This window comes from Zalophus californianus, chromosome 4, assembly GCF_009762305.2.
Source record: "Zalophus californianus isolate mZalCal1 chromosome 4, mZalCal1.pri.v2, whole genome shotgun sequence".
NCBI lineage: Eukaryota > Metazoa > Chordata > Mammalia > Carnivora > Otariidae > Zalophus > Zalophus californianus.
This window is the reverse complement of record NC_045598.1, coordinates 150,181,027-150,205,910: the sequence shown is the minus strand read 5'-3', so window position 1 is coordinate 150,205,910 and position 24,884 is coordinate 150,181,027. Positions and strand designations below refer to the sequence as shown.

General features: G+C 43.9%; 1 protein-coding gene across 1 annotated transcript in view; it reads left to right on the top strand.

The window, feature by feature from the left end:
• TP53INP1 (tumor protein p53 inducible nuclear protein 1) overlaps positions 1 to 24,284 on the top strand; it is a 98,598-nt gene extending 74,314 nt beyond the window's left edge. The window contains 4 exon segments of the mRNA XM_027599978.2: positions 14,720 to 14,974; positions 15,544 to 15,767; positions 15,770 to 15,903; positions 20,618 to 24,284. Of these exon segments, the coding sequence (XP_027455779.2) occupies positions 14,863 to 14,974; positions 15,544 to 15,767; positions 15,770 to 15,903; positions 20,618 to 20,867 (720 nt within the window). The 5' untranslated portion in view covers positions 14,720 to 14,862 and the 3' untranslated portion in view covers positions 20,868 to 24,284.
• Positions 24,285 to 24,884: the final 600 nt, after the last annotated feature.

Sequence of the window (24,884 nt, the reverse complement as noted above, 5' to 3'; positions counted from 1 at the left end):
TTAAACATTCAGATGATACAAAATGCAAGTTAGGTAAGGACAAATTCAAACATGGGTCTAGACCTCTGTGTTTCTTGCTTATATAGGCTTATTAAAGAAGATGAGAGTATTTTGTCCTTAACCTTGTTGGTTTTTTAGGCTCAAGTTCTGAAAAGCTATTAAAGCTTTTAAGCTTTAGGTTTTTGCTTTTTTAAAAAAATCCTATTTCCACAAGGTGATTAGAAACAAAACCATTAAAATAAAATCCTCAGAAAAAGGTCTGTGTGCTGGTGAAAATAAACATTTATTGAAAACCTCATGTCCCAGACACCTTTCTGATTGTATTGTCTCCCTGAGTTGATATGATTTTCCCCTCTTTTGTAGTTGAGGACACTGTGGGACTCGGTAAGTACCTGTCCCGATACGGAGCAGGAACTCCACAATTTCCTCTCCCTTCCTTACCAGAGAGCACATTCTCCAAAGTCCTTTTGCCTTCCCAGCATGCAACGCAATTGATTGCTTGAGGCCCATTCTGTGAGACCTGTTCTCAGGGCTCTGAAATTTAGTTCCATGTTATGATAAACACAAAAAGTTACTTCCCAGGGACCTATATGCCTTTCGGGAAGTGTTGCAGAAACCCAAAAGACTGCAAAGGAGTTTAAAGTTCTGGGATGCTTGGGTGGCTCAGTCAGTTAAGTGCCTGCCTTCCACTCAGGTCATGATCTCAGGGTCCTGGGATTGAACTCCATGTCATGCTCAGTGCTCAGTGGGGAGTCTGCTGGAGGCTCTCTCTCTCTCTCCCTCGGCGCCCCCCACCCCCCACTTGTGTGCATGCACACACTCTCTCTCTTAAATAAGTAAATCTTTAAGATAAATTAAAAAAAAATAAAATAAAGTGCTGTGGCCAGTCCTCTTCAACTCATAGATCTGTGGGTCAGCTCAGGTAACCAACAGATACCAGGTCACACCCAATTCTCAGTGACACTGTTTAGTTTGAGAACAGTGCTATTTACCTCCAGCACAAAATCTCTTCTGCCTCTAGTCTTTGCACTGGCTCTTCTGGCTGCCTGGGCTACCTCTTCTCCTCGTGCCCTTCTGTTCTTGCTGCTCAAGTGCCACCTCCTCAAAGAAGCCCGCCTGACCATCCTATCTCCCCACCAGTCTCTCTCTAACTCTTTACCCAGCTTTGTTTTTCTTCACAGCACTCATTACATTATATGTTTACTTGCTTATTGTATCTCCTCCACCAGATGGAAGCTCCTTGAGGGCTGAGACTTTGTTTTGTTCACTACGGTGTCTCTGGTGCCTGGCATAGAGGAGGTGATCATTAAATAATTACTGGATGACTGGATGGATGCTGTGAACACAGCAGGCCTGAATGAATGGGTGGATGGTGTTCAACCTTTACAGGTCTACGTATTCATGTCCTCCCTCTGTCTGCGCTACAAAGGGAAAGAAATGACTACTCCTAAGAGGAGTAAAGCAGAAGAGGCCCCCCAAAATAGAAATCAAAAACCCTCCCGCCTCAGATTATCAACATGCTTAGGTCTTTTGCCAAAACCACAAACAATCTGGACATTTAAGAACACAAATTAATCTTGCAAAGTGTAATAGATATTTAAGGTGGTTAATTCCAGCAAAAAGAATAACTCAATAAATAAGTTTCCCTTAACTAGGAAGACTATTTAAGCGGTATGTAGCTTACGTAAGTAGCAATCATATTATCTGAGGCATCCTTTTGAGAAGAGCAGAAAGAAACGTGCTGCTGAAGCTGTCCCCGTAATAGAGCAATTCATGGTTACAGACCCCACCTCAGGCTGCCTCTGGCACATGACGACCGTTGGGCAGTGACCTAGAAGTAGTTCGTGAGTGAAGAGGTAGCTTGGCAGCAGGAGCCGTAAGAGATTTTTGCTCACAGACTTCAGGTAACCGCTGCAACTGCCCTAGGACCAGGTTGGGTCGGCCCCACATGGCCGGTCCCTTCAAGTTTTGTGGCTCCTAGGGGCTGGGATGGTGTATGGAGGGACATTCTGTATCATGTATCTAGGCCACGTGCATTAAGGGATGACTCACTTTCCTCCCTTTCTGTGGTACAGTTAAGTTTTAATATAATTTTTAATAATTGGAGACTTATTTGTGCATTCACCTAGAAACTAAAAAAACCTTTAAAGTCAGGACTTTACAGGAACTGGAGAAAGCACTGTGGGTCTGGGAGACTGTCATCAATCACTCACAATCTGGCCTGGGCCACCACAGCCCCCAAGGGCTCTTCTCCCCAAATACAGGCTGCTGAGTGGGGTAGACCCACCCCCCCCTTCTCCTTTCTGGTACCTCAGCCAGAACACAGACTCTTTTCATTTTAAGGATTTTGTTTCTAATCACCATGTGGATAGAGGGTTAAAAAGATGAATATGCAAGAGTTACCAGGTTCAGGGTCTTGGAAAGCTATAACACCTATGGCCCTGGTATCCTTTATGACTTCTTCCTGAGATGGTAATGGCAGCCCAGTTAGAGTTCTGTTTTCTGTTTTTATTTCAGAAAGTAGAGGTCACCAAACCTCTTGCTTTCTTCTGTTCCAGGCTTTCTGGAGACCAAGGGAGACCCTTTCTTTCCTTCTCTTAGACAATAGATTTCACTGGAATTCCATGTCATTGTTCTTTGTAAAGTGCAATTAAACAGAAATCCTTCTTTTTCAAACATTTCACAACATGCAGGACGGATGGTAAAAGCCCAGCCAACTGTATTTGCTGGGGGACAGATTGTAAGTTACCTGAGTAGATTTCACCTTCAGACTCTTCTCAGTATAGACTGGTCACTTGTTGCTTTGTTGTTCTGAGGTTGCCCTGAGTAGCCACCCAATGGGGTTCCCCATCTGTGGCTTGCTAGGAAACAACATTCTTTAGCAGCCCTGACGCCACTGGCAGGGCAATGGCCACAGCCTGCCTTTGTAAGCAGGACGCAGGGGTATTAACTGCATTGTTTCTGGATGTTGGCATAAATGTGGTCCTGCCCTATAGTCCTTCAGAACAAAACTTGAGGTTGAATCCCTTTTGTTGGGGTAGATAAGGGAGTGTATTGAGCTCCATGGAAAACGGACAGGAGGACTCTGACAGATGGGGAAAGGGTCACCTCCACAGCAGGGAGTCAGCCTGGATGTGGGTACTATAGCAACCCACTGAGAATTATCCTGCGAATTAAAGGGTGGTTGGATTCGCTGGGTCTGCCCAGGCAGGGAACCTGGCTGGGTCTTTGTCAGGCGACAGACGAGAGGCTGGTTAGCAGCTGTGTGATTTGACAGTTTGGTTGTGCTCAGACAGCTGACGCTGTGGAGATGACTTGACTCTGAGGCTCACTGCATGTAAGGATGTAAACCAGTGGCACAGCAAGGAGGGAGGCAGTGGGAACGACCCACCCCCGGAGCAGGCAAAAAGCAGCGAATTTCTGTGTGTGTAAGCGTCTGTAGAAAATTTTAAAACAATAATAAAACTAAAAGTCAGCCTGCTTTTTATTATTTTCATGCTCCAGCAGTTCCGAACAATGTATGGTGATCAAACATTTCCTCATAGGGGCAGACTTCTCCCACGCCCCCGTCCCCCACCCCCTTGGTACACTACTGGGATAAACAAGCACCAGGTGGGAAGATTACAAATCCCTGAGAGAGTAAACAGAAAGCAAATGACCCCTGAGATAAGATAAGAAGTTTTTTTATCCCCCAAATTCCACTTTGTGGAGTTTAGAGAAGGTTGATCTGTCTGCTGTGGGCCTTTCTGTTGCTTAGCTTTGTGTTTTGGTTATCTATTGCTGCTTTTCAAACCACACCAACATTTAGTGCCTTAAAACAACAATCTTTTATTTGCTCGTGATTCTGATTCTGCCCTTTTGACGGGGCTCAGTGAGGATGGCTCATCTCGGTTCCATGTGGTGTCTGCTGGGATTGGAACTTCCTAGAGCACTTTTTCACTCGTATGTTTGGTACCTCAGCTGGGATGAGCTAAATATTTAGGGGCTGGCCAGGCATGTCTCTCTTTCCAAGTGGCCTCTCCACATAGCTATGTGTGGGCTTCCTCACAGCATGGTGGTCTCTTCTTATGTGGCAGCCGGCTTTCCCCAGAGTGCAAAGCAGAGGTTGTCAGGCTTGCTTAATGTCTGGTCTTAGAGATACTAGAACATGATGTCTGCCACATTCTATTAATCAAAGCAGTCCCAGGGCCAGCCCAGATTCAAGGAAAAGAAAAATAGTCTCCACTTCATGATGAAAGAAATATTGTTGTGACCCTTTTTGGAAGCATCAGCTACCTCACACTGTTTTCTCGATCATAACAAAGTATTGTATGCTTTCACATTTTGCCTTTAACAGTTGATAAACCTTATCAAATTGGAAAAACTAGGTCTCAATTTGACTTTTTAAACATTAGACCTTTAGAATTATCATGCCTTTGTTCTGAATGGGAAGATGGTCTCTTCGAGAATTCCTAAGAAGGACTAGATTATGGAGCTCCAAGGATAGCAAAAACATTTGAGAGAAAATATGAGGGTGTGCCTGATTTGCCAAAACCTAAAATCTAAAGCACACTCAATTCCATGAGGTTGTCCAGTCCAAGTTACAGCCTCAGTCTACCTCCTGAAAAAAAGTAAGATGGCCACTACACTTTGGTCATCACTTCTGGGTATCAGACAAATCCCTGCACTTTGATTTACATCCTTTAAAACCAGTATTGTTGGAAATGGGCTGACCACAGGTTTCCTGGGAAGGTCAGAATGTGAGAGTCCTTCAGATACTGTATGATATACCTGTCAGTGGTTGCTATAAATTTCACCCTGGGTCAGAGAATTGCATCTCAGTCAAACAGGATCCACATGAGAGCAGAGATGCATCAACATGACTCCCATGCCTCTGCCAGACACAGTTAATCCATCTATGCGCATACAGAGCTTTGGTTTGGAAAGCATTTTCCAGCCCACTGTCTCATTTTCTTCTTACTATAAATAACCGGTGAGCAGGTTGGCGCTGTGTGAATGCCAACGGTTTGCAGGTATGTAAACAGTAAGACAGAGGTCATCATCACCACCCTGGGTCACATGGGAGCCTGGATGCAGAGACTGGGGAAGAAGCAGCTCTCCATACTCTCCTTCCTCCAGGGTTCTTCAGGTCTGCTGGAGGAGAGGGCCCTCCAGGCCATGGACCTCTCTGCCTTCGGCTCTGGTCTCAGGGCCCCTTCCGCCTTGCCTACTGTAGGTTGGATCCTGAGGCTGTAGGCAAGTTCAGTCAGCTCCCCGTGTCAGTTACCACAGGGTGATGGGCCCTGGCTCAAAAAGGAGGTTAAGCGAGCCAGCACCCCTGTATCTGGAGCCAGACTTACTTTCTCAAGGCGGCCAAGAAGCGGACCTGCCTTTACAGGGCCACGTCTAAGGCTTTACCCCTACACTGGCCTGAACGGGCCCCTTGGGGTCTTTGGCCTCCATCACTCTCAACGCCCTTAATTTTCCTCTCGCAGCAAACACGGCTTTCCGCTCGGTCCCTTATTCGGGCAAAGGGTCGTTGGGGTCAGGGCCCTTCCTCCCACCCTGCCCGTTCTTCCGCACACTCCGGCGGGTTCCCATTTCTGCGGGCCCCCGGCCCTCCCGGTCGCCCCAGTGCCGGCACCCCACCCCCCAACACACACCCCCTTCTCGCCCTCCCTTCCGCTCTCCCCTCTTCTCGCCCCCCGGCGCCCCGGCTTTTGTTGCCCGGGCTTGTTTCTAACTTGAGAGCGTCGCCCGGCTCGGTGCCAGGTCACGTGCGTTGGTGACAACCTCTCGCAGGGCGGCCCCGGGGCCCCCGCGCCGCCGATTGGCGGGGTCGGGCCTGGCGCGGCCCCGGGGCGGGGCGGCCGGCCGGGCGGGCCCGACGGGCGGGCTCAGCGGCCGATCAGCTGTTCCGAGCGCAGCACAACAACAAAAGGAGCGAGCCGGGCGGCCGGGGGCCAGTGGTTCAGCAACAGGACAGGCGGACTGGCTCTGCGCCCCGCGCCCCACGCCCGCCGTCCGGGGAGCCGCAGCTACCTCAGCAGCCCCGCGCCCGTGCGCGCCGGGTCCCGCCGAGCGACGCGCCCGCTGCCTTCGCCGCCCGTCTCCGCTGCCGGTCGGGCCCACGTAAGTGCGGGCGGGGCCGCCGCCCGGGGCCCCTCGGGCCGGCCGGCCGCCCGCCCCCCGCGCCTCCCGCCTCCGCTCCCTGGCGGCGGCCGGCCCCGCTGCCCCGGGGTGCGGGCGGAGGCGGACGAGCGGGGCGCTGGGCGGCGGGTGGGTGTTTGGTTTCTGCCTCCTCCCGCGAGCGTGGCCTGTTTTCTTGGCCGCGGCAGGACCTCCTCCTCTTTCTCCTCCTCCTCCTCCTCCTCCTCACTCCCCTCCACTCCTCCTCCTTCTGCCCTCGGCCGTTGGACTGGCGTCGGGGGCTCCGGGCTCCAGGAGGAGCGACCGCGGCGTCCCTCTCCGCCCGCTCGGCGGCCCTGCGCTCCTCACCTCCCCCGCCAGCCCTCGCAGCAGCGGGTCACGCCCGGAGCACCGAGGGCCCTGCGGCGCCGGGAACCCTCCTCTCTTCCGCGGCCACCAGCGCCCAAGTGCCCTGGGCGTCCGCCTCTCCGCTGCATGTCCACTGACCCTGCTTGACCTTACACCTCACTCTTTGAGGCTGCACCTGTGGAGGGGGCACTGTACTTGTCCGTCAAGGGTAAAATCCTAACCGTTTTGCTCCCTGACGCCAACTGAGCGCTTACGCTGTGCGGTGTACTGTGCTGCGGGCTTTACGTGCATCAGTAATCCCAGTTGCTCCTCGCGGAGACCCTCTGAAGGAGGCTGTATTACCGGGTGGATAGGAAACCCGAGGCCCAGAGAGATTAAGTTCTTTTACTCGAGGTCACACAGCCAATTAAAAGGAAATGGTGTCTTCCCTTTCAAAGTTGCAGATGAATTTTATGTGGGCCTTCCTCGTTTTGTATTACATTTCCTAATTGCGTCTTTTCATCCTCATCTATTTTGATTCCAGTTTAGGAGAGGTTAAGGAAGAGCCCCTTTCCATCTGTAACTCCCAAGTATTTGGGCATCTGTTGCTAAAAGAGCCTTTTCTAAATGCAGAGTAGTTTTGGAAAAGGGGAGGAGAAAGTGACCCATGGGGTCATTGAACAGAGGTAATAAGGAGGTACCCCCGAGATCCTGAAATCATTTGCTTGGTAATTGAAATACATTGTTCATTGCAGATGTGAAAATCCCTGGGAAGCGTTTGATTTTAAGTCACAGCCATTATAATTCTGAATTGGCAGCATAATTTTTAAAGGCCCCTACCTGGAACCGGGACCTCATTAATTTATATGACCACCGTCTCTGTTTTTTCATTCTGTCTTTTGTTCTTTTCTATGAATGCCTGCTCACTGGGTTGTTCCCTCATACTTCTCTTGGGAATGGCCCTACCTTAAAAATTGAAGGTTACCAGGCTAAGAATGACCACTTAACTGCTGTCTTTGGTCCCCTGTCGTTCACTCTTCAGGGCAGACAGTGGTGGGTCTCTGGGAGAATAACCCCCTATGACCAGTGGAACAGGCTGAGTAGAAGCAGAACAAGCAAAGACAACTTTCTTGGCTTGGTTTTTCTGCAGTTTAAAATCAATTCTAAATTACTTGAACCAGCATATTTATTTTTCTAAAATAGGGTGGGATATAAAGAGAAAAATCATTTTGAGGCCGCTTTTCAGTGAAGATGTGTTAGGTTAGCCACCTGATATTTTGAAAGTTTCAAGAAGCCACAACTGTACACACAGTTAACAAAGTTAGATCATCCAAGTTGTGGGTGTGTTTTTTTTGGGTTTTTTTTTGTAATTTAAAAATGTTGTTTCTGGAGCCTCCTACTGGCAGCCAAAATCCACTGAAAAGCACTGTTCTCTGAAGTTCGTGAAAGCAGAGCTGAGGCTGGAAGGAGCCTGAGCAGTCGTGTGCAGGGAAAAGCAAGACCCTTGGAACCACACAGATTTATGCTCTAATGCTGGCGCCAAACCTGACCAGCTCTGTCACTTTCGAGCAAGTTCCTTAATGTCTGAGCCTCAGTTTCCTGTTAATAAAATGTGACAAATAAGTCCCTCAACTCACGGTCACATACAATAAGTATTCAGTAGATTGTAGCTCTTATTATTATATAAACATTTTGCAGATAAAGACATTCAGACCCAAAGATACTAAGTGCCTTACAGTCATACCAATGGCTTGGAATGGACTTAAGTATTCCAAGTTATATTTAATATTCTGAGTTAATATTTACTGGCTGCCTGCTCTGTGTCAGGCACTATTCTGAGGGATACACGCTTAATCCTCACATTGGCACTTTCCTCCCCATTTTAGGGATGAAGAAAACTGAGGCACCGAAAGGTTACTAAATACCTTAAGTTCACACAAGTTGCAGGTGGCAAAGCCAAGATTTCAAACAAAGCAGGCTAACTCCAGAGCCACACTGCCTGTTGGTTGTTTGCGTGTCTCGAAAATAAGAAAATAAATTATGCTAACAAGCTCTTCCAGACTAGCAACGCCTTTTCTAAGTTCACAAACTAGAATGCTCTTCCCCATAAGTATTAAACTTAGCTACCTCTCTCTGCCTGGAGCCTTTCTAACTCATGTAATAATATGAAAAACATTAATGATAAAATGTTAAGTAACATAGCAGGATACAGTATTGTGCATTCACTAGACTTCCTGATAAAAAGAAACCTTATGTGGAGAAGAAAATGCATAAAATGCTAACAGCGATTACAGCAAGGCAGTGAAATAATTATTCTCCCTATTTTCTAAACTGTTTATAATGTAGTTTTGTTTAATTTTTATAGTGAAAAAGACTGTGGTGGTGGGGGGGGGGGGGGGGGGGGGTATTTTGAGCCAGGAGAACAGGGACAAAGCTGCCTTCTTGAAATGCTGTGGCCCAGATACTTTGTTTCTTTTCTCCACTGGGGTGAGACTGCCCTGGTAGATTGGCTGAGGTTGGTTAGTTACTGTGGAAAGCTTGCAGATGCCCCAAACAATGGCAGTGCTACCTTCCCTAGCCTTCTTTGACCCTACCTCTTTGCTAAATTCCAGAATTGTATTTGTAAATTTGTCCTCTTAGGACACATGCTTTCTCTGGAATTTTCACTTTGGTTTTATCATTGCCCTAGAGTTGTAAATATCAAAAAGTCCATGACCGGGGCACCTGGCTGGCTCAGTCAGTAGAGTGTGAGACTCTTGATCTCAGAGTGATGAGTTTGGGCCCCACGTTGGGAGCAGAGTTTACTTTTTAAAAAAATTAAATTAAAAAAAAATGTCTGTGGAGCACCTGGGTGGCTCAGTCGTTAAGCATCTGCCTTTGGCTCAGGTCACGGTCCCAGGGTCCTGGGATGGAGCCCCACATCGGGCTCCCTCCTCAGTGGGAAACCTGCTTCTCCCTCTCCCACTCCCCCTGCTTGTGTTCTCTCTCTCGCTGTCTCTCTCTCTGTCAAAATAAATAAAATCTTTAAAAAAAAAATGTGACATGTAGTGAGAAGTGAAGTCTGAGGCTCTGCTTTGACTTACAGCTCCACATAGAACCAGCCCCATTAGGAGCCTCCATTCCTGGGCAGGAACGAAGGTGAAGGATAGCAGTGACTGGGTAGGGCCAGTCTCTGGGTAATTGGGAGGTTAGGCTATCAAGATTTTTTTTTTTTTATTATGTTATGTTAGTCACCATACAGTACATCATTAGTTTTTGATGTAGTGTTCCATGATTCATTGTTTGCGTATAACACCCAGTGCTCCATGCAGAATGTGCCCTCTTTAATACCCATCACCAGGCTAACCCCTCCCCCCTCCCATCTAAAACCCTCAGTCTGTCTCTCGGAGTCCATAGTCTCTCATGGTTCATCTCCCCCCTCCGATTCCCACCCCCTTCATTTTTCCCTTTGTTCTCCTAATGTCCTCCATACTATTCTTTATGTTCCACAAGTAAGTGAAACCATATGGTAATTGACTTTCTCTGCTTGATTTATTTCACTTAGCATAATCTCCTCCAGATCCATCCATGTTGATGCAAAAGCTGGGTATTCATCCTTTTTGATGGCTGAGTAATATTCCATTGTATATATGGACCACATCTTTATCCATTCGTCTGTTAAAGGGCATCTTGGCTCTTTCCACAGTTTGGCTATTGCAGACATTACTGCTATGAACATTGGGGTGCATATGGCCCTTCTTTTCACTACATCTGTGTCTTTGGGGTAAATACCCAGTAGTGCAATTGCTGGGTCATAGGGTTAGGCTATCAAGGTTTTAGAGAGATTTTTTTAGAACTGCATTGTCCAGTAGAAATATGTAATGTGAGTTACATGTATGTTTAAATTTTCTAGTAGCCACATTAAGAAAGAAAAATAGGTGAAATTAATTTTATTAATATGTTTTACTTATCCTAACATTTCAAAATTACTTCTTATGTCTTTTTTTTTAAAGATTTATTTATTTGAGAGAGAGGGAGAAAGAGAGAGAGAGTACATGAGAGTGGGGAGCATTAGAGGGAGAAGTAAGCTCCTCGCCGAGCAGGGAGCCCGATGTGGGACTCGATCCCGGGACTCCAGGATCATGACCTGAGCCGAAGGCAGTCACTTAACCAACTGAGCCACCCAGGCGCCCAAAATTACTTATTTCAACATATAATTAATATAAAAATTATTGAGATATGTAACATTATTTTTGAGGGGGCACTAAGTCTTTGGAAATACATTCTGGTATATTTTAAACGTATCACATCTTAATTCATATGTAAAATTTTCATCAGAAATAGTTAATCAGTTGTTCAGAACGTACGTGAAAGTTTCCAAAAATTGGCTCAATTGTCACCTTTCAAATTTGAATTTGAAATGGGTTAAAATTAAATAAAATCTAAAATTCACATTTTTGAACAAACAAGTCATATTTCAAGTGCTCATTCACCTGATTTGCCTTGCGGCCACCTCGCTAAACAGCGTTAGCGTGTTGGGGGCTCTCCAACAGCTCCTCGTCCTTTCTGACTGCTACAGAAAGCAGGACCAAAGGAACCTTGCAAAGTTAGTCCAACCCCACTTCTTCATTGTGCTAGAGGTCTATGGGGAGAGTAAAGAGGTGACCCCAACACAGTCTCCCCGTCTTTCCAGTGGTGAGACTGAGGCTCAGAAGGGCTAGATTGTTTAGCTCCAGCCACCTATGGTAGAGAGAGAGCCAGAACCCTCTCCTGCTGGTGCCCAGGCCAGCCCTCCTTCCACCTCTCCCCAAACTAGTCTTTGTCCTTCCCACAGGGCTTCAACAGGTGTGTCATGTAAATACGAGCCCTGACTCAGGACAGATGAGAACGAGCTCTCCCCTTGCCTGGCTGGGCTCATGAATATTCTGCCCACTCAAGGTGGTGGCCCTTGCCAGAGATACGGGATATCTCAAGGCAGCCTCTGACTTCAGGAAACCAAAAGAAGATGGACTTGTGCTGCCCTGTGGAAAGTTCCCCCAGAGGCACCTTTCCTGTGGCAGAGTTGTAGGTGTTCTAGGCGTAAGCTGGCTTCTATCACATGAGTTTGGAGCTGTAGCCAGAGGGGGAATAGTTTGCAGTTGGGAACCCACAGCTGCCCAGCCACAATGACGCCAACACTGTTTTCTGCCTTGTAGCTGCCCCTTAACTGGCCTGGGCCCCAGTGAGTTACCCTCATGTGGCATCACAGTTGGGGGACAAGGTGCTCATTCAGAACGAGCAGGGGTTTTCTGTGGGGTACCCTGCTTTACACCCAGCAGCTCCAGCTTCCTAGCTGATACAGGGCCTGGGGCCAGCCCTATACTCTGGAAAACTGGGATTATTCTCTCAACTGGTCCAGCAGACACAAGATTGTACTTGGGGCCAATATATGCCTTCATAATTTAAGAGAAATGGGGGGAAGATTTTTTAAGTATGTTTTTTTCCCCTCCTAGCTTATATGCTGAAAACCTTTATTTACATCAGACGTTGTGATAGCTCATCTTTTAGGCTATAACTATGACACTACAGTAGGTCAAGCAAACTACAAAAGCCCACTTTTCTTCTAACTTCTCTTACATGGAACGTAAGGCTGAATTTGAATTCTATACTAGTGCTCCAGCCTTCGTGATTTGGCCATGCTGCTTTCCAGAAGGGCTTCTGGAAGACTGGTTATGCAAGTAACATTTCCTGTTTACTCTCTTTTAATAATTAATGGCTGATGATGACGGATTGTGACCACAAAAGTGTTCAGATGTCATTTATTTGAACACATTTGTAGTACTGCACATTCATAGTAGCGTGCCAAGCCGTTGTAGCAGTCCCATTTGCACATAAAGAATTCAACCAAGAGTCTCCTCCACTGCAGATTATAACTACCTTTACAGCTAAAAATGATCGTTTTGAAAGTGAAGGGTCAAGAGTCTGAAGTTATGGATTCAAGGCTGATGCTCATGAGAAAGAGTATCATTTAGTGGATGGTTTTTGCCATCCCTGGATGGTTTCACCTACTCGTGGTTTCTGTTACCCCCTTTGTGTTGACAGCTCCCAAATCTGTGCGCCCAGCTGAGACCATGCCCTTGCACTCCAAGGCGCTATATGTATACTCAGCTACCTAGTAGACAACACCAAGCATGTGACTTGCAGATTCCCAAATTCAGCATGTCCAAAATGCCCAACCTACACCTTCTGCAGTATGCCTCTTCCGCTAAATGGTCCCAACATCCCCCCCACTGGCTTCTGGTAGAGGGTCATCCTTGACTTTTCCCTCCCTGTACGTAACCTCTGGCCCAGAAGGTCCTATAGGATCTGGTTCCGGCTTAGCACCCCCAGCCTGCTGTCATGACCATCCATCTGGATCTTGAGTCATACAGAAGGTGCCACATTCTCACTAATCTATAGGCTTCCTCCATTCTTGATCTTCCCAACCACTCAAGACCAAAGTCATTTACTGCAGGCGTCCTTCCTGACCGCTTCCTGCCTAGATCTGAGGAACACCCCATTCTTTTTCCGTGGCATTCATCCCATTGGGTTGTTAACACTTGCCATGGGAGGGCCGGATTCGCTGCTGCCTCCCCTGTGCCTAGCACTCTGCCTGATGCATGATAGGTACTCAGTAAATATTTGTAGAATAATAGTTGACATTGAGAGCTTTGTGCCACGTGCCCTGCTAAGTAGGTTGCCGCGTTATCCCATTTCGTAAGAGTAGGATCAGGGAGACGGGCAGGGAGGTAGCGGTTGGCGGAGTCCAGAGGGACACCGGATTGGCTTCACCTAGGACGAAAGTGGTGGCAGGCAGTGGGCAGATGTAAGGCACACGTGCAGCTAGAGTCAACAGGACTTGGTGAAGGTTTGGTTGAGGGGTTGGGGAGGGAGCAGAAGGGGTAACTGCTGGGTTTTTGCCTGAATAAATGCCGGGCACTGCTGCTTCTTGCTGAGAAGGGGAAGGAGGACAGTGTGTGTGGGTTTGTGGGGGGAATTAGAAGTTCTCTTTGGCATGTGCTGGCTTTGATATGGCCATCAGGTAACCAGGGAGAAATGGTTATATATATCTGGAATTCTGGGCTAAGATCAGACAAGGCCACAGTTCTTCACTTGGAACTCACCGGGGGACGCCTGGGTGGCTCAGTTGGTCGAGCATCAGAATCTTGATTTCCGCTCAGGTCATGATCTCAGGGTTGTGAGATCGGGATGTGTGTTGGGCTTAGCATGTAACCTGCTTAAAGAGTCTCTCTCCTGGGGCGCCTGGGTGGCTAAGTCGGTTAAGCGTCTCCCTTCGGCTCAAGTCATGATCCTAGGGTCCTGGGTTCAAGTCCCGCATCGGGCTCCCTGCTCCGCGGGAAGCCTGCTTCTCCCTCTCCCACTCCCCCTGCTTGTGTTCCCTCTCTCGCTGTGTCTCTCTCTGTCAAATAAATAAATAAAATCTTTTAAAAAGATTCTCTGTCCTCCCTCTGCCCCTCCCTGCTCCCCTGCTTGGTGTGCTCTCCCTTAAAAAAAAAAAAAAAAGAACTCACCAGAACTCCATGAGGTAGAACTATTGCCAACTGAAGTAGCATGACCTCTCTCACATGGAGTGCAAACAGCAGAGCCAGCGTTTGAACCCAGGCGTGTTGACCACAACACCTCCCTGCTTGCTGCCACACGGTGAATGGTTTCCAGGGCTAGCTGCTGTCCTCCTCAATTTTCTACAGTGTAAATTTCTCTGTGCCAACTGTGGGATTATGCTGTATTACTGATTTTTAAATGGAATTAGGTATGCTTACAGTCGTATAGGAGAACAGAACAGAAGAGAAAATGAGCCAAGGAAAGCTGGTGGTCATCCAGTACTGTTGCAGGCTTCCTTTGGCAGCTTCTGGATGGTTGAATGTCATATAGCAAGACCGTTAATATCTGGTGTTTGCTCTTCTTCTTACAGAAAAGCAGTATTTCAGCTTGAACTACATGAGTCAGATTTATCCCTTATAAAAGCACAGGTGTGAAAAACAACCAACTCCTTCCCTTTCATTTCACATTGATTTACAGGTTGCATTTGAGTACTCAATTCATAATGGTTTATAAATAAAGAGGTACTGCATTTCTCGTGTTTGACACCTGTAGGAAGGGAACGACTGTAGCTACAGGCTAAGGCTTGAGCTTTCTTCTAAAGCCGTGTGTGCATGTGTGTGGGTACACGCTTTTGAAACCACACACACATATTGTGTAAATATATGCTGATTGCCAATAACCTTTTTTTCCTATTTTATTTTAGGGATAACGACTCCTCTCTCGCCTAAGTTGAATAAGCACCTTGTGCACTTTAATCTCCTGTCGTGCCATCAGGCTGACTGAAGACAGTGTTCTGAAATCTCAGCTGTAAAGACATCCCGCCAACGTCTCCATCTTGCCTTAACCATGTTCCAGAGACTGAATAAAATGTTTGTGGGTGAGGTCAATACTTCTTCCAACCAAGAACCAGAATTTAGTGAGAAAGAGGATGATGAATGGATTCTTGTTGACTTCATAGGTAAGGTATTCTTAGCTGTTAATCATCACAGCAAAAATGGAAACTCTCACGTCTCAGTTTTTGCAAAAGTAAACTAGTAACTCTGAAGGTTTTGAAGCCTGAAAAGTAAATAAGCAAGAATTTGTCTAAAAAACTTGCAGGCAACATCCTGTGCCAGATGATCAGTCAGTGAAATTGATTGACGTCAGATCTTCCAGTTTGGCAACTCTCCTACGCTGTTCAGATCAGATGCACTTTAATAGGAAATCCTGTGCTAGATGAACAGTGACCCACATTGCTCATCACGTTTACTCAGCAGGGATAGACACAGCCTTCAAAACCATTCCCAGAGCCACCATAATCCATCTGATGCAGAGTTACACCACACTGCACACACACTAGGTGCTCAGAAATCATTTTATAATCATTATGAGGGAATATAAATGGTTTTGTGTCTTACCTAAACGAAAAGAGGAATGTGAACATCAGCTAACGGTATCGTCTCTTCTTTTTCTGTGCCCCGAATATGATACCATTGGGATACTCCTGTTCCCGTGGGACTTCATCAACGAACGTGGACTATGATGTAGACGCTTGCGCTGGTCTCTCAGCAGCAGAAGCCAAAGCCGAAGCCATCAGTGAAGAGTCACGTACTGAGCACCCTCCAGTCTTTTCCTGTTTACCTGCATCTCTCGAGTGCTTGGCTGATACCAGTGATTCCTGCTTGCTCCAGTTTGAGTCCTGTCCGATGGAGGAGAGCTGGTTTATCACCCCTCCCCCGTGTTTTACTGCAGGTGGATTAACCACTCTCAAGGGTGGAAACCAGTCCCTATGGAAAACCTTCTCATTGAACACCCCAGCATGTCTGTCTATGCCGTGCATAGCTCCTGCCCTGGTATCAGTGAGGCCAGCTGTGGGACTGAGGAATGTCCTGACCCAAGTACCCCCAGGTATGTCGTGAGTACAGTTAACCCTTGAACAACGTGGGTTTGAACTACATGGGTCTACTTATACACAGAATTTTTTCGATAAGCAGAGTACAGGACTGTAAATGTATTTTTGTGTTCCTTAGGATTTTCTTAAAACATTTTCTTTTCTCTGGCTTACTTTTATAAGATTACAGTAGATAATACCTATAACATGCAAAATATGTGTTGATGGATTGTTGATGTTATTGGTAAACTTCCCAATCAACAGGAGGCTCTTAGCGGTTGAGTTTTGGGCGAGTCGTAACTTACACATGGATTTTCAACTGCACAGGGTTGGCGCCCCTAACCCCTGACTTGTTCAGGGGTTAACTGTATTTTACTCTATCCACAAGCAGTCTGTTTTGGCCTGCAGTTTATTTATTTATACTGCAAGTCAAAGCTGATTTTTTAGAAGATGCAAAGTAATCTTGTTAGAGATTTATGAAGCACGTGCATAGTGCACAAGGTAGTGGATGGTATAAAAAACATGTTCATTTTAGATTTTCAGAAAATTCATTAGAACATGGCCCCAATTATATAATGGGAGAGCTGTTGGATTTATAGTACTCTGCTAGTGACAGAGAAGAAAAGACTGGCATTTCTGCTAAGTGTCTCAATGTAACTGGCACTTTATACACTGAGTTATTTGGGGTATCAAATTCAACAAGAATCGTATTATCTTTTTTTTTTTTTTTTTAGAGAGAGCGTGAGAACAGGGAGGGGCAAAGGGAGAAGGAGAGAGAATCTTAAGCAGGCTCCCCGCTCAGCCCAGAGCCTGATGCGGGGCTCAATCTCACAACCCGAGATCATGACCTGAGCCGAAAATCAGGAGTCAGACGCTCAACCGACTGAGCCACCCAGGCGCCCCAAGAGTAGTATATCTTAAAATAAAACTCTTATTTTCTTCCAGGTAGTCTCAGCTGGGTCACATCAAACGGCACTTAACCTCGAAAACTTGACAAATCTTAAACATGAAGTAGAATAGCACTTTTACTGAAACATGTTCCCCAAAGAGCTGTTTCCTGCCTTACAGAGGAAAGATTTCATACCCAAACAGTATTTTCCTGTTATGTGGAAGTCCTAATTGGTCTGAAAGGCTCTGTTTGAATGGCAGATAGGCTGAGGGCCTGGAAAGGTTCAGGGCAAGTGTCTGGTCAGTAAAGATTGATATGTTCCAAAGCAAATTTACAGACATTCTATGGCCTTTATCCAGAGAGTATATTCAAGATTGCTTCCACCTGCTAAAATAAAGCCCATGGCCATGTTAATCACCCCAACGTCTGGCTATTCACAGTGCATGTTAGTGGAATGTGCCTGTGGCATTCCGGTATTTGGGGGAGCGCCCTAATTCCCTATATACCTGTCAGCACTACAGGTGACGTGGAATCTTTGGAGCAGTTCAGAATGTTCCTGTAGTTAGTCTTGTAATCCAAAGGGCCTCTTTTTAGATTATTTGGGCTCTAACTCAACTAACTGGATAATTGTATATATCTTCTGCTATTTCCTGTTTGCCAAATACAAACAAAACCCAGGCAGCTCATTCATTTAAGTTTACCAGAGTTTGCTGCACTCACAACACTGAATACTGTAAGTAATCTTGTAATCTTCTATGAGGATAAACATGTCCTTTACCAAACTGAGAAACAATTTGCTTATATAGTTACCCGGCTTTATACTGGGTAAGATCTTTGATGGGAAATGTTACTTTAACTGGCACTTGATTCAGCGCTTTAAGTTTATCAAGAGATCAGTGTTTCAGGCATTCCAACAAAAATTTAAAATTTCTTAGACATGGTGTTGATTAAATTGCCTTATAGTTGATTCAAATTAAGTTCCCAGAAATGCTTCCCACCTGATTCTGATCCCCACTCTGTGGAATTCCACTCAAGAATTTAGCATGATTAACAGTCACTTTAAACATACTGATATTTGTATATTTACTAGTCAGTGTTTAAAGTGTGTGTGCATATGTACAGCAGCTTTGTAAATAATATTATTCCAGAAGTAGTACATGTGCATTGCAGAAAATTAGAAAATGCAAAGAGTAAAAATTTAAAAAGATGTTTGCACGACCCAGAGATGAACACTGTGAACACCCTCAGGCACATCCTTCCAGGTCGTTTTTTCTCTCTGTGCCCACCGCGTGCACATGCATGAGTGAGCGTACACACACACACACACACACACACACACACACACACACACACACACAAATACAAATACACAAATGAATGCGCAAACACATTCTTAACCTAAATGGGATCAAGCTGTATATACTGTTTTATAACCTGCTTCTTTAGGCAATGATCTGCCCCTTTTTCTTCTCAGTAAGATTTCACTTCATCCACTACCCACACCATACTCTGCTTTCTGCACTAGACAAATTTCACCTCATTTGTCGAAACCAGCATCTAGTCCAGGACCATGCTCTGCATCTGGTTATGTATTTGCAGTTTTGATGCAGTCAGAATGATCATTTTTTGTATCTTGTTTGTTTTTTATATCTCGTTCTGTGTTTTGATATAACGTATAGGAAAGTTAAACAAATATGTACTTTTCCATATAGATAGGATCAAAAGAACACACTTCACTTTCTATGAATTCCTTCTTTTTTTTTTTTTTTTTAAAGATTTTATTTATTTGAGGGCGCCTGGGTGGCTCAGTTGGTTAAGCAACTGCCTTCGGCTCAGGTCATGATCCTGGAGTCCCGGGATCAAGTCCTGCATCAGGCTCCCTGCTCAGCAGGGAGTCTGCTTCTCCCTCTGACCCTCTTCCCTCTCATTCTCTCTCTCTCAAATAAATAAATAAAATCTTAAAAAAAAAAAGATTTTATTTATTTGACAGAGAGAGACACAGTAAGAGAGGGAACACAAGCAGGGGGAGTGGGAGAGGGAGAAGCAGGCTTCCCGCAGAGCAGGGAGGCCGATGCGGGGCTCGATCCCAGGACCCTGGGATCATGACCTGAGCCGAAGGCAGACGCTTAACGACTGAGCCACCCAGGCGCCCCACTATGAATTCCTTCTGAACATAGGAAAGTACTGCAAATTATCAGTTTTATAATAACTAAAAAATTTTTAGCATCTTTATTTCTGGATTTCAAATTCTTATTTAAGAAAAAAAACCACAAGCCAAGATAGATCAGGTGTTACCAAAATTAGGATGGCTATTTAGTAAATATCTATCTTTTCTGAGTAGGAAATAAATGGTGTCTTTAAAAGTTAGATTGCTTCCATCCTGTCTATCCTTGGGGGTATTACCATAAAGCATGTAAGAGGAGGGTGTTTCATAATTTCAGATGGGCTTCAGAGAGTGTTTTATTATATTTTGGCCTTTGTAAAGTACTGTTTATGAGGTTTATGTGCTATCATAATCTTAAATAATACATGTGCCTTTAATGACCCATAGTAAACCAGTTTTAATTACAGAAAGTGCACCATGTCCTAATAGTAAAATTAAATAGCATTTTAAATCTTACTAGTGATTTAATAGTTCACCATTTAACATTTGTAGGGCCAGGAAAAGCTGCTTATAAGACTCACGGGCACAGAGTAAGTATATTCCCTTTGAGACTGTGTAATATGTGTTATCAGTCTGATCAGGAAGACTAAGGACTCAAAATGCCCACCTTTTAAAAACTCCTGCTGTCTTTATATTAACTTCTTTCTATTAGCTTCTTAATGTGACCCCTTTTAATTCTATTTTTAAGAAAAATCTTAAAAAATAATAGTGTTTTCCTCTAGTGATTACGGATGCAATCTATAACTGCCCTTGTTGTATAAAATAACCCTCTTAAAACTCTTCATGTCATGTGTTTATATAGCTTATGTCTATCCTATTAGAGAGCTTTTAATGTAGAAAACATAGAATAATGATGTGGTTTGTAGCCGTATTTTAAGATGTGTTCTCCACAGGTCTTTGTGACATGACTATGCAAAGGCCGTCCCAAAATGTGCCCTGTTGCGAAATCAGTTAAAAACTTAGAGTTGTCTTTTATAATAAGCAGGTAGCTTTTTATCCAGAAATATGCTAAATGAATAGAATTTTCTTATGCATATTTCTTTTAAATATAGATTTAAAGCTAGTTTCCTGGAACATTTACTTATAAACAGAAAACGTGTGTGAAGGTGCAGTTAGCGTAATGCATCAGTATCGACCCTGCTTCCTAACCACAGTCTTTGGAGTAAAACCTGTATTAGAATCTTGGTTGCCTGAGGTAGTAATTGTGACCTTCGCATCACTGAGCCTTAGATTTCTGAGCAGTAAAATTTGGCAATTCAAATATTGTCCTTTTAAGATTATGGTGAGAATTAAATACAATTAGATTTGCAAAACAGTTGGCAAATACAAGTATTCAATAAATGTTAGTCCCCCTCACAGAAAAGCTTATCTAAATGCCGTTTGCTGCATAATTGAAATTCACTCAAAATGTATAAAGCACTTTTTAGAAAAATGCAGTCTACCTAATTAATCATCTGTGGATTATATGACATATCTCTGTGAAAAATGGACTTCTCCTTTCTATCATTATCAGTTAGTGTGGTCACGAAATACAAACTTGTCTGTCAGCCATGAGACACTACGCTTTCATTCAGCCATAAACAAATTGGTGTGGCAAATTGAATCACTAAGTACCTTTTTCAAGTTCATTAATAACACACTCTGTTACTTAATACGTCCCCGTGTTTTTCCGTTTCAGGGTGGAGACTCAAGATGAAATGGGGCAGCACATCCATTGCTATGTTGCAGCTCTTGCAGCCCATACAGCTTTTCTGGAACAACCCAAGAGCTTCCGCCCTTCCCAGTGGATAAAAGAACATAGTGAAAGACAGTCTTTGAACAGAAATAGCCTTCGTCGCCAAAATCTTACCAGGGATTGCCACTCTAGGCAAGTCAAGCACAATGGCTGGGCTGTCCATCAGCCCTGCCCCCGTCAGTACAATTACTAAGAATTTCAAGATTGGTTGGATTCTCTTGGTTTGTGCATATGTGTGTGAACGTGTGTGGACGGACAATGAAGATGCTGTTTCTTTACAGCCAACTGATGACCAATCACATAGTTTTATCGATGTGTTTAGACACTATCTTGAAAACCAGATTTACATGCTGTGTACCACATAATGCCTTGCTTTTAACATTTACGTTTTTGTAAATTTTTTCAGAGTATTTTTGGAAACATATCAATACAGTTACAGTGTTTGGTGTTTGGGGATGTCTTTAAATCTATTAAGGTGTACATGAGTTAGCATTCTAAAGACATTTCTTCCCAAGTATGAGAATAGGCATCTTTCAATTTCATTTTATTTTGTATTACTTAATCAATATTTTGAGTAAGCAAAAATTTATTCTCAGGGTCAGCCATACACTTTATTGACCAGTACTTGATAATCTTTTCTGTATATAACGAATACATTTTTACACACTAACATGAGCATTAACAGGTGATAGTTGCCATGGATACAATGGAATTATGGCTGAACTTTCTCTTGAAAGAAAACTTGATATATTTCTGTGTGTATAGGTTTGGTTTTTTTGTTTGGTTTTTGTTTTTTTTTTTGTTTTTTCCTTCCAGATTAGCCATGCAGTTCATTTTGGAATTCAGGTACATATTAAGTGTTAGCGAACAGTGCATTCAGTAATTCCGACGTGACTGTGTGACGTGGTACAGAGACATTGCAAGTATCGTGGGACAAAAGCACTCATCTCCCACGCAGAGGGATTCAATTAGATCTGTGAAATTGTATTTGGAAAAATGTATGTCTACAACTAACCTGTTAGTCCACTATTTAACTCGTTTGGAGTCTTTCCTGTCAGCTGTCAACTCAGAAGTACTCGTCCGGGCACTTTAGTGACTTCTTATTGGTGACTGTCCAAGGGAAAAGAGGTAGGCTTTGTATGGCTGATACGGTGATCCGTCCTTTGCCGTGGAGCCTGTCCTGCCAGTGGCAAGCAAGGCTGAGGAGGGACTCCTGGTGATGTCTTTTCCCAGCGTCTAAATATGAAGAGTGACAGGTTGGCTCCCTTGAGTTTCCTTTTTTTGTTGTTTTTTTAGCTGGGGCTTCAGGCAGAATCTTTAACCACTTTGGCCTCTGTTTCCTCCACCAGTGGGGGAGTAGTAATATTTACCTCCCTCACAGTTGTTGTGAGGACTGTGTACTGATGGGAAGGCTGAACCTGGTGTGAAATTCCAAGGGCCTCGCTACTGAATCTGATGATGGGGATGGGGCCTGTGGCAGCTTTTCTGCCACATCTGTTCTTCAGAGTGTTGGTGCTAATGAGGCCAGGGGTCAGGGCTCGAGTCACACAGAGGCCAGTTAACACAGAGAAAAATCTATTTCGTACCTCCAGCCGGTCACTTTATTTTTTAGCAGTTGTGATGGGTTTTGCTGAGCCATCCACATTCACCGGGTCCCTCTCAAACTAAATTAAACATACACAATCCAAAGCACATTCTCCTGACAGAACGGTAGTATCCCCTTTGTAATCAAATAGCTTATTTTTCCATCTCCTCTGCAACCCTAATTAAATAAATACATGTCTATATAAGGTTTTCAAGGGAAAAAGCCTATAGTTATGTGAAGTATTATATTTTTCGGTAACCCTGTAACAGCTCGGTGCAGGGAACTATGGGAGATTTTTTTTTTTTTTTTTTTTTTTAATGAAGAGCTGTGCTCTTTCTGCCTGGGACGTTTGGAGTCAGAGGAGGTCAAATAGCGTCATGAGATGGTGGTCGTAGGTGGTTCTTCCCCTGGCCGTGATGAAGTGCCAGGAATGTCTCTTTAGAACAAGAGTCTACATCCCCCTTCTTTCCTCATTCCCTTTCCAGTTCAACTACCCCTTTATTTATTTGTTTTCTGATTAGGGGCCAAGTCTGTAAAGTTTTGTCAAACTGAGCTAGAAGTTATTTTGTTACTATTTGTGTTTACGAAAGTTGAGAGGTTAAGGTAGAGTTTTCATGAAGGTGTGTATGTTTTACACCATATCTGTTATGGGCCATATGTTGGTAACTTGAAAATAGACCAGCTAAATGTTTTCTGGATGTAAGCCTCTCAATACATGGGGGTTTCTTTTTTCATATATTACATGCAAGTTGTTAGTACCTCACAAACTACCGAAGTTCAGCCATCAGAATTTGTTTGGCAGCATGAACAGATTTGTATATAAAATAGCAATGGTCTTTTTTTTTTACTATTATTTTTTCAAATTTCCTGATACCTGAAATACATTTACATCTCTATCCGTTACTCACTTTTTGTTTGCCTTATATCTAGACCAGTTTTTTATGGTTTATACCTGGAAAGCAAACACTTTCAGTCTTGGGGATGTTTTCTTAGGCTAACCATGCCATCTGTCATATCAGACTGGTTTCTGTATCAATAGCTAAGGTTTCTGCCTGAAATTGGCACGTTAGAACTGAAGAAAGTGGTTACACAATTCATTCTTGATCATTAGATGTTTGTTAGGCATCTACTGTGTGCAAGGCACAAGACCAATAATAACAGAATGATGTTGACCTGTTAAGTATTCTTCGAAACATGGCCAAAATGCAATTTATTATAAGTTAATTATTATTTCTGCTGTTGTAAATATTAGTGGTTTACATTGTGCTTTCGTGCATATTTCTTAAAGCTTCAAGAAGGCAGCGAGAAATCAGACCCCTCTGAATTTAGTGCTCTGACAGCTTCTAGACTGATACATAGAATGTTACTTGGAAAAAGTCTGGAATATGTGGTGCACACAAGCCGTGCTTCGTGAATGAGCTTCTTAGTTTTTAAAAATGCACCAGGTTCCTCAAAGTTTGTGTTTTTGTTAATAAAACATTTTATAATGTATTTTCTATGTTTATTACTTTTTCTCTCTCAACTAATTATGTATTGCACTGTAAGTTGAACATGAACCATCCATTATTTATCTTCTGTGGCAATGCATTTATATGGTTGGGTGGGTGGGGAATTTTTTGCAGAAGGTGCACAGTGACTGGATTTTTGACTTTCTACTCCAGTGAGCTTTTTCTACAATAATTTCCTGTACATTTTCCCCGTTCCCAGGCAGGCTGTTCCTGCTGACATACCTTCTCTGTTGCATCAGTACTCTGATTCTAGTGAGAAGACGGTTTACTTAAAACTTGAACGGGCCGTTCAGCATCGCCTATTGATTTTACTTCTCAAATCTGTGTAGTACACTGGTTTGTCATCTTTACATCTTCATTGAATCCGAGTGTCTCCTATTTCTGTTCCTCCTCAAGGAAAGATACTGTCTTTCTATACTCTTAGTAGAAAAGAGCAAAAAAGTATCTTATCCTCATTTTCTTTGAATTGGAAACAAAAGAAAGCAAAAAAAAAAAAAAAAGAAAGAAAGAAAAGAAAATGAAGGATTCCAACTGGAAGATAGACATTTAAGTTTAAATAGATTAGTGGAGAAAGTTTAAGAGTTTCCAGGTATTTTTGTTTTTAGAATCAGTAAAAAGACTGCTCCTTGTACTGGAGATACTAGCATTTGTTTGTAATGTTACCTTAAAATTATCTTTTATTTTATGAGGCCCATTCATACTGGTTAAATTCTTTTAAGAGTCAGGTTACTCTTTTGGACGGCTTCCCTGCCATCAGCCGTGTTGATGCGTTATAACTGGCATCCTTATCTACTTATTTTAATGCTTAAAATTTTATATGAAATGCTTTATTTAGAAAACCTACCTAATACAGTGGTGTCAGCCTTGCCATGTACCAATTTCACTTGAAGTATGACACCAATTACAGTGGTTTAGGGCGGAGAAAGAGGTACTAGAAAGTATACAGGTAAGGACATCCGTTTTCTATCTGCAACAGTATCCTTTATGTAGGAGGGAACGTTACTATTCAAAGGAAGGCAGCTTCAGTGGATGTTTTGTGTATCATTTAGAATTTTCCTTACAACATATTTTTTAATTGTATAATTATTAAATGCCCCATTTAGCTCTGTATTTGCCT